The 12402-nt window shown below is 37.6% G+C and overlaps 1 protein-coding gene across 2 annotated transcripts in view; it reads left to right on the forward strand.

Annotated features, from left to right (window-relative positions):
- The window catches only part of PTPRN2 (protein tyrosine phosphatase receptor type N2), a 635529-nt gene that overhangs the window by 594297 nt on the left and 28830 nt on the right, over positions 1 to 12402 (forward strand). For both annotated transcript variants that reach the window (XM_086865041.1, XM_086865050.1), the window contains 2 exons: positions 6754 to 6873; positions 8029 to 8195. In XM_086865041.1, the coding sequence (XP_086721167.1) occupies positions 6754 to 6873; positions 8029 to 8195 (287 nt within the window). The remainder of the gene's footprint in view (positions 1 to 6753; positions 6874 to 8028; positions 8196 to 12402) is intronic.

Genomic DNA, 12402 nt, shown 5'->3' on the forward strand with positions numbered 1-12402 from the left:
ATTGTTCTTATTTATGCTGGTTTTATAAATTGCATATCTGCTAAGATTCATCATCTCCAAATAGAGATTTCTGTAGGAGGCCATAAATTTTCCCTCTAGAAAATACCCTGTATCATGTCTTCCTTTCATGAATCTAGCCATGTTTACCCTTCTTTCCCCTCCTTCTTTTTGGAGGGAAATTTTATTTTCATGGTTCTTTTTTATTTTACCACATTAAGTGAAATAGGGGGAGGGAACAAGCACTTCCTGCCATGCTTTAGTTGCCTTAGAAAATGAAGTAATATGTGATATATGTACTTTTGTAAGCATTTGTTGTGCTCCTGTAATATCCTCCCTCCATGAAGAACATAATTAATCATTATCTGAACATTATAGAAATTCTGAGGAAGGAGTAGAGAAATATGATTTTCCTCATTTTGCAAATGCTGAGTGAGGTACAGTGCACCTGTAACAGTAAGTTAAATACAGTCCACACGCATAGTGGGCACACTCATAGTTTAGACCAGAAAACTCCATGGGTTTTGCCTAAACTGATCCATAGCTGAGGCTAAAGAGATTCCCCCAATGCCTTAGTCTGGCAGGAGGGCAGAGCAGACACCACTCAGGAGCAGCACCAGGTCAGACAGGTGTCAGACTCCAAGTGCTGCCCCTCTGTGGTTGGGATGCTCCTCTAGGAAGCGAGGAAAAGCTTCATCATCCCACACATTCTGAATCACACCTGTGCTGTTCCTTACCCCATCTTTCCTCCACTACTTGTCAGTACATGAAATAGTCTTGAAACTGGAAATGCTCTTCAGCCTCCTTGTTAATGCTGCCCGTCTCTTGCTGACAAACAGAGACCACACTGGAGTGGAGGTTTGTGGCTGTAGTGATTGGGGAAACTTCACCTCTGTTCCCCTGATTATTTTTTACTTTTATTGCAAGACTTAAATGCAGAAAGGGTCCCAAGAGTAAAGTCCCTAATATGAGCCAGAGAGTTCAGCTGCCATTTGCTTTTCATTGCCCCAGTCCGGCATTTCTTAATCTAAATCTATTTCTACTTTTCTCTACCCCTGTTCAGGAGTAAGTTATCAGCATCAGTAAAAAAAATTGACTGTTGGTTTCCTCCCAGATCACAATGGCATATTAAGAACTGATTCCTGAATCACAGTCTTGAGGACATAATAAATCTTTGCATGTCTAATCAGCAACACTTGCTTCTCTCTTCCAGTTCTGGAATTCAACAAAAGAAATACAAAGTACTGTCAGTTGACTGTTTCCTCTGTAAAAAGGATTAGTCAACAGTAGTCTCCAAGGGCAAATCCCAGTAGCAGGGGACCATGTCCCCATAGCTGAATGAGTCTTCCAGCAAAATCAGTGTTCCAAGCCCATGGGCTGAGTAGGAACAACTCTACCAAGGCCTTGTTTTCTGCTCTAAATGCTGGTTTCTGTGCTCCCAGTTCAGCACGTTTTGTGAATGCTGAAATTCATTTACAGACTAAATTATTCTTCTGCGTTTTGTTCTGTGTACACACAGTGCTTTCAAGCAGTTGTGATTCCCAAGTTTTATTTTCTTTGCCTGGAATGGGACTTCCTGCATGTCTAATCAGTTCTCACCTTCAGAAAGAAGAGCAGATGAAAAGCAACAGAAAGCAATTCAATGTGTAAAATATGCATATTTTAATTTAATAAAGGAAAAACAGCAAGGGAGACATAGGCACAGAACAGTAGCCTCTAGAGCTCTAGTAACTTGTCAAGCCACGAGAAATAAATACAGCATTAAAAATTCCAGAGGCGTTCAGTGAAGGAGTCTGCTTTTACCATGCTCCCTTCTAATTATGGCTCAGGTTGGAGAAGGTACTTAGAAATTTGTATCCCTTCATTGTTTAGTTTCCAAATTTTCAGTATTTTCAGTACTAAAGGAAAAGTTAATTTCTGATGATTTTGGTGGACTTTTACTCCTTAATGTGGTTTTGTCAGCAGTACAACTCTAGACAGAGCTCATATTTAAATTATTTAATAATAAGGCTTGAGTTAGGAGTCTACTGAGAAGAATAAGAGCAGTTTATGTCTCTGTGAGAAAGCAGGCAGAGAAATTATTGCAATGCATACAGTCATCTTGAATTTGCCTTTCCCAAAGACTTCCAAACAAGTGTTGCTGCAACAGCAGGGGACATAATACGACATAGATGTATTTATATGTGGTCCTCTCTGAAGACATTTTTCCAGCTGCAGTCAGATACTTTTTAAATGAAATACAGATTGTTGACCATTAATCTTTCAACCTACAGGTTTGCTGAACTGCCAGGCACAGTTATGATTTTGCAAATGGCAATTCTGACCTTGCCAGATTTGACCCATTTCATATTAAAATTATGTTATTTACAAACAAAATATTTTGCAAAAAAAAAAAAAGTTTGTATGATTTTTTTGGCTGGCATGCATTGTGAAGTTCTATTTGGTAACAAAAGTCTAAATTCAACCCAATTTTTCCTTCAGTTAAAAGATCCCTTTTTTTTTTAACAGCTTGAAAGACATCACAGTTAATTATTTTCACAATATGTAATGGTATTAATGTTATCTGATGCTGCAAGGGTTAGCACCTTGATTTGTTGTTTTTTTAGGAGTCATGTTTACTCGTATTGAGTTTTGTTTATCCTTAGAAATTATTTGGGTTTTCTTTGCTGATTCATCTGCTTTTCCAAGTCTTTGCATTTACCAGTTATACCAGTTGTATGGGAAGTCAAAAAGACTGTAAAGGAAAATTCTGTAGTTTGCTGGAGGTCTCTCCCAGAGAGCAGCTGGTGTGATTAACATGTTATATTTAGTGAACTGGCTGCATTTAACTGATTATCCCATCTATTTTCTACTTTTAGATCATTGCATTTTAGAAACTTCTCCACTAGTCTCCATTAAATAAACAGTGTCTGGACAGAGCTCCTATCTTGTCATTTCCCCATCATGAAAATGACAGAAATGGCTGAAAAAGGAGTTTGTGGAGAATCATTTATTATAAAAAGAAACTTCAAAGTGATGAAGTGCCTGAAAAAGAAAAGGGGGTTCATGTTAACCATTTTATTTACAAGCTAGTAAACAAGGACATTTGAAAGTAGAAGCTATCAAAAACTGATGTTTTATCAGATTTATGGCAGTGTTGTAACACTGGTTCTGCTATTTGTGACTTTGTTTTTCTCACTACATGGAAAACCAATTCTGTGCTCCTTTTCAAGTAATTCTTACTAAATATAATTTATCCCAGTGTGGGAGACCTTTATATGAGGCTGGCAATGCTGGGTAACCACAGCAGGAGGTCTCTACACTTGATGGGTTTCATAAACAGGGAATTCTGAGGATCTGAGATGCTCTGCTCATCTTTGGGTTGCAGGATTCAGCCTTTAATTTGCCACAAATGGAACAGGATGGTGTTGTTCTTGTCCAAGAAGTGTTCTGAGAATGATGCATACAGCAGAATCTCATTAAAGATCATTAACATGTTACTCTCTAGGCCTACAGGCTGAAGGTGGATGTGTCACACAAAACCATGCAGTGTCCTCTCTTTTCAGCAAAGAATACACTGCAGGCTCTGCAGTCAGCTCCTGTACAGAACTCAGGTTTTATCGCTCCCATTCACAGGAATCCATTCAACATTTCTTTACTGAAAGTATTGCCTTGAATTGCAGTTACAATTACAATTACATGAGCCTGCCTCTGCTAGGTGATTTAAAGAAATTTAGTTTTATATATTGCAAATATATACATGTGTGTATTATATGATGTATTTATATAAATGTATTTAGTTTTTATAGACACTTGGAGTCTAAGGCTTAATTTTGCTGGGTTCTACATAAAAAGTAAAGCCTCTGCCTTGAGGACCTGATTATTCCCTTTATTCTTCTATTACACTGTACCAACATACAAAGTTCAGATATATGTGAATTACTGCATATTTACAATTGAACTTTTCTTCATTCTCCAAGCCAGCTGAAAAATCTCTTTGGTAACCACAGGTGCTTCTCCAGAGTCTGTGCTGGGATTGTGCAGACCAGGTCTGGGCTTACCTGTTCTTTCTTTACCAAGACACATTCTTGGGGCCACTATCTAGTTTGTGGGTATGTCTGGACACTGAGCACAGCCAAGTGTGAAGTGCTGGGAGATGCAGCTTCTGAAAAACCCATCAATTGCTTAAAGGTGGGGAGATGAACAGATGACGTGCAAAACTCTGTGAGCTGCCTTTGACTCATCCTGCTTCTAAGTTATTTGGAAATATAGGGTAGTAGATACCCAGCCTGATGTTCTAATATTTAAAATAGCAAGGAAACAATGTTGTAGTCCTCCAGTCACAGGCTGTGAGCCTTAGTGGAAATCCCATCTCAATGGTAAGCACAGGAGATGCAGAGGCAGTTGCTTGTAACACGAATGAAGGCACTAGATTGTATTGCCTTCTTGATTTAGTAGATTTGACTTCTACTTTTCACACAATGACCTAAAAGAAATATTATACCCCAGAGTAACTTTAAAATTGTTTGTTTAAATTAACTTTCATTTGGATTTATGCTTAATGAAATCTTCAGAGATGCAGACAGCCCCTCTCTAATGAAATGCTCTGTCTTTGAACCAATGAACAGGGTTGCCAAACTGTAAGGATTCCTCTCTAAATGAGTGGGCTTTTATAATGTTACACTTGGGTGGCACAAGCAGAGTGCTCGATGATTAGTTTATGGTCTAGATCATTGTATTTTTATTACACTCATAAAAACTGTGTTTCTCCTCATTTTCGTAATGGCTTCAATGAGCTTCTATACCTTCTAGAGGCACATTAAATTGTTATGTGATGAAAGTACTGATTTAGTGGGGCTAGTTTTAAAGTAAGATGCATGTTTTGAATTCTTATCTTAGTCTGATTGCTGGCTGAAAAAGGTGAAACTACTTTAGAATGAATGAAATCTGTATCATCTTCTTTACATATAAAGAAGGTTTCCAGCTGTGGCCTGAAACACAGTATAGAAGAGATACAAATTATAAATATATATCTGTCTGTAAAGCATCTATAATTTTAAAGTATGTTTAAGTGGTTTTGTGGCATTATGAGGTTTTATGAGGAAATTGCAGACATTTTTATTTAAAAAAACATTTTGAAGGGGTTAAAAGAAAAAAAAAAAAGATTATTCTTAAATTCCACTGTAATTTTTTTAACCCACTTCTTTTCAAAATGATAAATAACTCTATTTTGTTTAAACCCTAGATTCATTTCTCTAAATAATTCTAAGCTGGTTTTAAAAGTAGTTTTAATTATGTTGCAAAATGAAAAAAGGGAAGAAAAACGTTATTTTTTTCTCTATATGCAAGCTATTCTTAAAAGAGAAGACAACATCATTATCCATGAATGGGAAACCTTTTTATTTGATATGTAATTAAAAAAAATAATCCTTGAATTGAATGTATCATCTCATCTTTGCACAGTTTAGACAAAGGCCTTTTTTGTTGACAAAATTTACATGTCAATACAGTTGCTTATAAATATTTCTGTGAAATAAACATAACCCTTCACAAAAAGAGCAGTTTACTCTTCATTTAGTAATTTTATATGCTAGCAAAAAGACAATGAAAGTTGTATGCAAATATAACATCAATGTACAGCATAATAATAACAGTTTTTAGTGATTATGCTGCTTGGTATTAATTCATAGGAGCCTTTTTGTTCAGTCATGGGCTGCGTTTAGAACAGAGATATGCCAGACCAGAGCATCTCTGCTTGTTTGCTGTTGTGAGAGACAGCCACAAATCCTTTAGTTGAGGATGTGCTTGATTCTTGTATCTTACTCTGTGGCTGGTCTAAATTATTAAGTGATCATGCTGACAGCAAAGACACTCTGTTTTCCTCTGTTTCTGCTGTACCTCTGTGAGTGCACTGTCTGCAGCTCAAGTTGGACTTTCATTCTACCTCCAGGAAAAAAAAAAAAGGGGTGGGGAGAAAAGGAGAAAACATAACAGAAAACAGGAAGGAGGAAAGAAGAGAAAAAAAATAATGAAAAATAAAGTAGAAAAAAGGGAAAGAGAAAGGAAAGAAAAAGAAAATGGACAAAAAAGGAAAAAGGAAGAAAGAAAACAAAGGAAAGCTGGAGGGAAAGGAAGAAGGAAGAAGAAAGTAATGCACACTTGTAAGAAATCTTTTATAAATGTGCATTTGAAGGAATGATTTCCCCATCCAAACTGTTCCTGGAAAAAACAGATTTGCTTTGAATTTTTTCTGCCATTTCTTCATTACTGTTGTTCAGGTGCAACTTTTATGATTGTTTCAGCAATGCAGCACTTTAGTGGCTTTCACTACTTGGCAAACCAAAAAAAGATATGGGGTTGAGAAAATAAACAGGTTTCAGTACATGTGACTTTAGTAGGTGTGTGCAGCTTCAGTGTTAAATATCAATTCTTAAATAGATGAGTGTTCTGCAAGCACCATTCAGTGTTCCTTTAGTGGATCTAAAAGTTTGACAGAAAAGCAGTTGAACATGATACCAGGAACAAGGAGAGATTTTGTGGATGACCTGAATTGAAATCACAGGAAATTCTTTAATATTTCATGGACGCCTGCAAAATATGGTGCCAGTTTATTCAGGGATTTGAAAGCAGCTGCAGAGTAAAAGTGTCTAATGAAAATGAAATAAATTTCCTGTGAATGGAATAAATTTTGATTGTGTGTCTGAGTGCAGTAATTATACATGTCACGCAGTAATTAGGCAGTCACAATGTGGCCACGGTGTCTTTCTTTGTCTGCAGATGGTCTGGGAGAACGGCTGTGTCGTTATTGTCATGCTGACACCCCTCGTGGAAAACGGAGTCAAACAGTGCTACCACTATTGGCCAGACGAAGGGTCAAACCTCTACCACATCTACGAGGTACCTGCACAAAATATCTGGTTGCAAACGTGACAGTAAGTGCAGGGGCTGATTCCTTACGGGGCAGAATGATGCTGGAGACGATCTAACCTGGAGGTCGAGCTGCGGACTCTGAAATACGCTTGGCGCGCCTTCGGGTAGTTTCGCGTTTGCAAAAAAATTGGAGCTCAGTTTTAACAGCAAGGTGGTTTCCACCGAATAAAATACAGTAAATAATGAGTGAAATATTGCAATATTAAAAAGGACAATAATTTTTGCATCTTGAATGGTTTTGCAAGTGGTTGGTCCATGAAAGCATGTATTTATATTTTATTGGAAAATAGCATTTTTAGAACAAGTGAATTTTGCCTTAGGATAGCCATATGTAAATCTTTGTAGAAAAACCTCTATATTGCTGTAGTAATTAATCCTATCTATTTTTATCTCTTGCCTCAGTCACAACAACAAATATATATTTTTATTTTCTGCTTTGCATTTCTAGCCCAAAATATCATATCACGAGTTGTGTTGCAATGCAGCATTGACAACAACTGTCATATTTTTCCAGTGGTCCAGCTGTGTAGAGGAAGAAAATAATACCACAATGCCAAATATGAAGAAATGTGGAGAAATCATGAAGAAATCCTGTTATTTAAACTAAAATGGGAATAAAGTCATTTTCTGAAAAGATGAGCTCTACAAATAAGCTGCATTTTTTAATGCGTATTTTTCTTTATAGCAAAAGAAACTGAATTATCGCTTCTCATGTGAATTCAACTCAGATTTTTAAGACCTCTGAGAGTATCCTGGGCAATGCATTTGTGGACATTTCTGAAAAGAAAGAAACTGCCAGTCTAACACATTTTCAATACAAAATATCTTTTGTATTCACATAATGTTATAAAGATTAAATTCAGTGAATTTGCCTTTTGCATTAAAATTGTCAAGATTTTTCTTATGTTTTCAATGCAATACCAATGGCAGCTAACCCCTTTGACAGCTACATTGATTGCTACATCAATTTCCCCCCCCCCTCCCCCATTACTGGCCAATTTGCTAATAAAAATAAAATTTTCATGCAACTCCTTCATGCCAGAAATCTTACACCTGCAATCCTGAAGATGTGACTTGCAGCCAAAATTGCTGATTTCCGTTTGTTCTTTCCTGTGGGTGTAGGTAAATCTTGTCTCTGAGCACATCTGGTGTGAGGATTTCCTCGTGAGGAGCTTCTACCTGAAGAACCTGCAGACAAACGAGACCCGCACGGTGACACAGTTCCACTTCCTCAGCTGGAACGATCAGAGGGTTCCTGCTTCCACCAGATCGCTTCTGGATTTCCGCAGGTAAAGCACAAAGTATGGCACTTCTTTTAACACTGTATGGGTCTGAGGAACCTAGTGCTTTTTTTGTCCTTTAATGATTTTTGAGTTGAAAGGAGGATCCTCAGCCTGTGATGCCACAATGCTAAACTAAGAGAAATATCTTCAGTAGGTTGATGTTTAGGGTTGCCTCACACAGAGATGTTGCCCTGGTTTAAGACATATTCATTTCCCATTTAGAGATCAATACTTTTCCTCCGTTTGTATAATCTCAGTGCTTCTGTATTTCTTTGTTTTTCAAGTATTTATCCATTCTGCAACTTCCAGGCTTTTTGTGTGGCTCCCCCAAGATCCTTATATCAGGACTCTCACAAGTAAATTAGGAAGTGTGAGCATGCTTGAAAAAAAGAATCACAATGGAGTCATATGACGATAGCATCATTCCCATGGGACCATTTGCTCATAAGGATCCAACAGCGAGGTCTGCAGACCTTTGGCTGCAGAAGGTGGAAGCTTGAGAAAGCAGATGAAAATGTTGACAAAGCGTACCCTTTGGAACTTCAAAAAAAGTCAGTATGGCTTTAAAATACAAACATAGAAAGGCAAAAGCTGTGAAAGTCCTTACCATCTTCTCTAATGTTTGCTGTGCCTATCTAAATTTTAATTTGAAAATTAAAGCCATGCATGATAAATACTGGAGCGAAATAATCTTCATTTGATTGCAAACCGTGCCCAGTGCATCACGTGTAGGTGTTAGCGTGTACCAGCTAATCCACAGCGATGCGCTTACGACTAATGAAAAGAATCTCCAGGAGGTTTGGGGAGTTGGTGCTCAATCCGCCAGCGGCCTGTGGGATCGCGTGCTGTTCTCTCTGCTCTACAATATTATCTACAACCCCCCAAAGTGATTATGAGGGGCTCAGTGCTCAAAAGGTCCAAACTTGTTTCTTTCAAGGAGTGCTGGGAGCTCGGACTGATGCCAGTCAAAGTTGTGCATCTGCACCTGAGGGGAGGAGCTGGCACACAGCCAACAGGAGCTGGGTGCGCCGTTGTCTGTTGGCAAAATTTTACCCTTAAAAATGTAGGACTAAATGCCACCCTTCATCCACTCAGTACTCTTGTACGTAATACAAGGCTTTTCAAGGCAGAGAGATATCTCACACGGTGCAGGTCAGGTAATGGAGTGCAGCTGCTCTGAGTCACCTGGAGCTATGGCTAGGTGAGGATGTAAGGATACACTACAGAGTCACAACACAAAAGCAGTAGTGGAGCAAGGAAGCACAGCCATAGGATGGAGCTGAAATTGTAATTGAATTTTCAAGGTTTTCTTTCCTGGGTTCAACTTTAATATGATTTTTTATAGGTTGATTTCCCTTTGCTTGTGGTACCGAGGAAGTTGCCTGTAGCGCATTTCTGTAGTGAGAATTGTGACTCGGTTCCATTAAGCTGTGTGAGGCTGCAGCACAGAGCCAGTGCAGCGTCCGGCTTTGCTCTTTTCAAAGTTAGTGGGAAATCTGCTAGCAATTCTAACTAGAGCATAAATGAGCCTGTACAGCCAGGGCTTCTGAAGTTCAGAGCACCTCGCCTCTGACTTGTTTCAGTAAGGATTGAGGTCCCTGCGTGAGCTGCAGGATTAGATCTACAGTAAGTCACAGTTCACATCGCCAGGAAAGCGCTTCTTAGAGCGACATTGTGTAAGGGTTAAATAGCCGTGTTGAAGAAGTGTTGTGCAATACTTTGAAAAAGAAAAATGATAACTAGATGAGAAAAGTAGCAGAGCTGCCATTCTTTGTATTTTAAGCCAGTATGGGAATGAACCTGTTAAGATTTAATTGAATTCTGAGTGTTCATTTCACATGTATTCACAGTCCAGTGTAGGGTACTGTAATCATTTGCTACGTGCGGATTTTGTACAATGAACTCATAGTGCTGAATGCATAGTAAAATTCCTCCTGAAAAGGAATTTTGGCATGCACAATAGCTGGTCTATGAATCTCAGTTTTCTTGGTCATCTGATCTTCAGGTTTTGGGTTTTTTTTGTTCTTTCTTAATGACAAAAAAACTAATGCACTATTGCTAAAATAATGTATTTGGAATTCATTTATACAATACATGTTTTGCACCTGAAGCTTTCTATTTAAAGTACAAGCTGTGCTGGATTACGACAGCTGAGTCATAAAGCCCCCAGAAAAATGTCTGACAGTGCTACCATACTCTAAGTAGGGTAGTGCTAGGAAGGGGCTGCTCTCATTTCTTTTAATCTTATCTATGTTTTTATGTGCATTCAGTGTGTTTGTATATATATATATGGATATGTGTGTATATTTATATATTCACATACATATATGAAATTAAGCATATACATAACCAACCCTCTATTTTTTATAACTCATCACCAAGAAAAATTGGATTCCCAAAATTACCTTGCCCAGAGTCTGCGGAAATATGGACTTAAACATTTTTATTGAAGTAAATTTTGCAAGTCTCTTTGAAAGCTTACATTTCTCTTATTCTGTATCAGACAGTGATTTAGATGATTTTGCATCTAGCACATACATTAAACCTTGCTGAATAATCTATCATACTTTCATAATGTAGGAATAAATTGCCAAAAAGAGATTATTCTATATACTTTACAAATCTGTACTAAAGACAGTCCCTGAGAGGTGAGGCTACTACGGAAACCACTGGTCAGTTTTAAATGCTTCTGGAGTCCTAATTTCATTTTGAACAATAGACCAATCATTATTGCTCTGGACTAGCTTGTTAGTCATGCACTGATATGTGTCATTAAATATTTCTTGAGCCCAGAGGGAGCACATTTACACTTTAAAGAGGGACTGCTAAGCTAAAAGATAATTAGCATCACATGTGAGGGCTTTGCTTAAAATATATATCTATTATGCTATCACTTCTCGCTGTGTGCAATGGCATTTACTAACACTGCTCACTTTAAAAATGGACAAATTCTTATTTTGCCAGCTAATTAGCGGTTGCCAGTGTCATTTTTGTGATGTTGCAGCTAGTAATATGAGCCCAGTTGCATAGTCACAAAAGTGATCATTGGAAACTGTGACTCTGCTGCAGGGACAATGTGGGAAACCCCTTTTCTGAGCCTCTAACGACCTCTGACCTTTGCTTGCTGATGGTTTGCATGATGATTTCTTTTTCACTCAATGAGCCAAGGGTTGGTTTGTATTACTAATCATTCTTTCTAAGTTAATTCTTCCTGTATATGTATATATATATATAATATATATTTTCTTCAACATTCAAGAACTTTGCTTACTGATGAATTTTCAGCTCACTCTCATTAGCCAGAACTAAGAATGAAATGAGATGTTATTGCACTTCTAAATATTTTCATGAGCTATATATAGACAAAGCTATGAACCAGCTGGATTGAAACCCTTTGTTTTAATGTGTTTTCTGAAATGTGTGATAATGAAAATGTTTGAATAAAACTGACAAACATAAGGTGTCTTTCCCTAACATGTGTCTCTGGCTGTCTGATTTACTGAGAGGTCTGATAGATTTAGATGGAGTTTGTCATTGGAATTATATTAGGACTTTGGTAGATGGCTAGTCACAACATGCAAATATCATATTAGTGGTGCCACGCAAGGAACAAAGGAACCACACAAGCAGAAAGAGAAACGGTAAATACCCCTCTGTAGTGATTAGCTTTTACTTAATACTTGAAATGGAAAAAACAACTCTTTACTAATGCACATGATGGGGGTGGGGGGAGAGTGACCAGCTGCAAGTTGGGGAATGCAGGCTGACTGTATCACATGTTGGTACAGACATTCCAAATATAACTGTACAATTAAAAAAAGAAAAAAAAAAGAAAAAAACAAGAAAAAAACACACAAAAAAACCCCTGCCAGACCAGGCTTTATATCATATAGAAGGAGCTGATCCTCAAGATATGACCATCAGGAATTGAATGGTTCATTCATGTGAAAACTCTGCTGTAGCCCAAATCATTGAAGTTTTGTTTGATACTGCCTGCAAAAAGATATATTTATGGACATATAAATGGTCCATTTAACTTCTGAAGTCACGTGCTACTCAATGAATTATCACTCATCTAATAAGAACATTGTTCTACTGCATTAATTACTTACATCCAGGGAATTGTAAATAGAGACAGAATGTTTCTGCAAGTATGATTTACACAAGTAAGCAAGAGAGTAAGAATTGTGAAAAGTCCTTGAATTCAAATGTT

This window comes from Cyanistes caeruleus, chromosome 1, assembly GCF_971803275.1.
Source record: "Cyanistes caeruleus chromosome 1, bCyaCae1.hap1.1, whole genome shotgun sequence".
NCBI lineage: Eukaryota > Metazoa > Chordata > Aves > Passeriformes > Paridae > Cyanistes > Cyanistes caeruleus.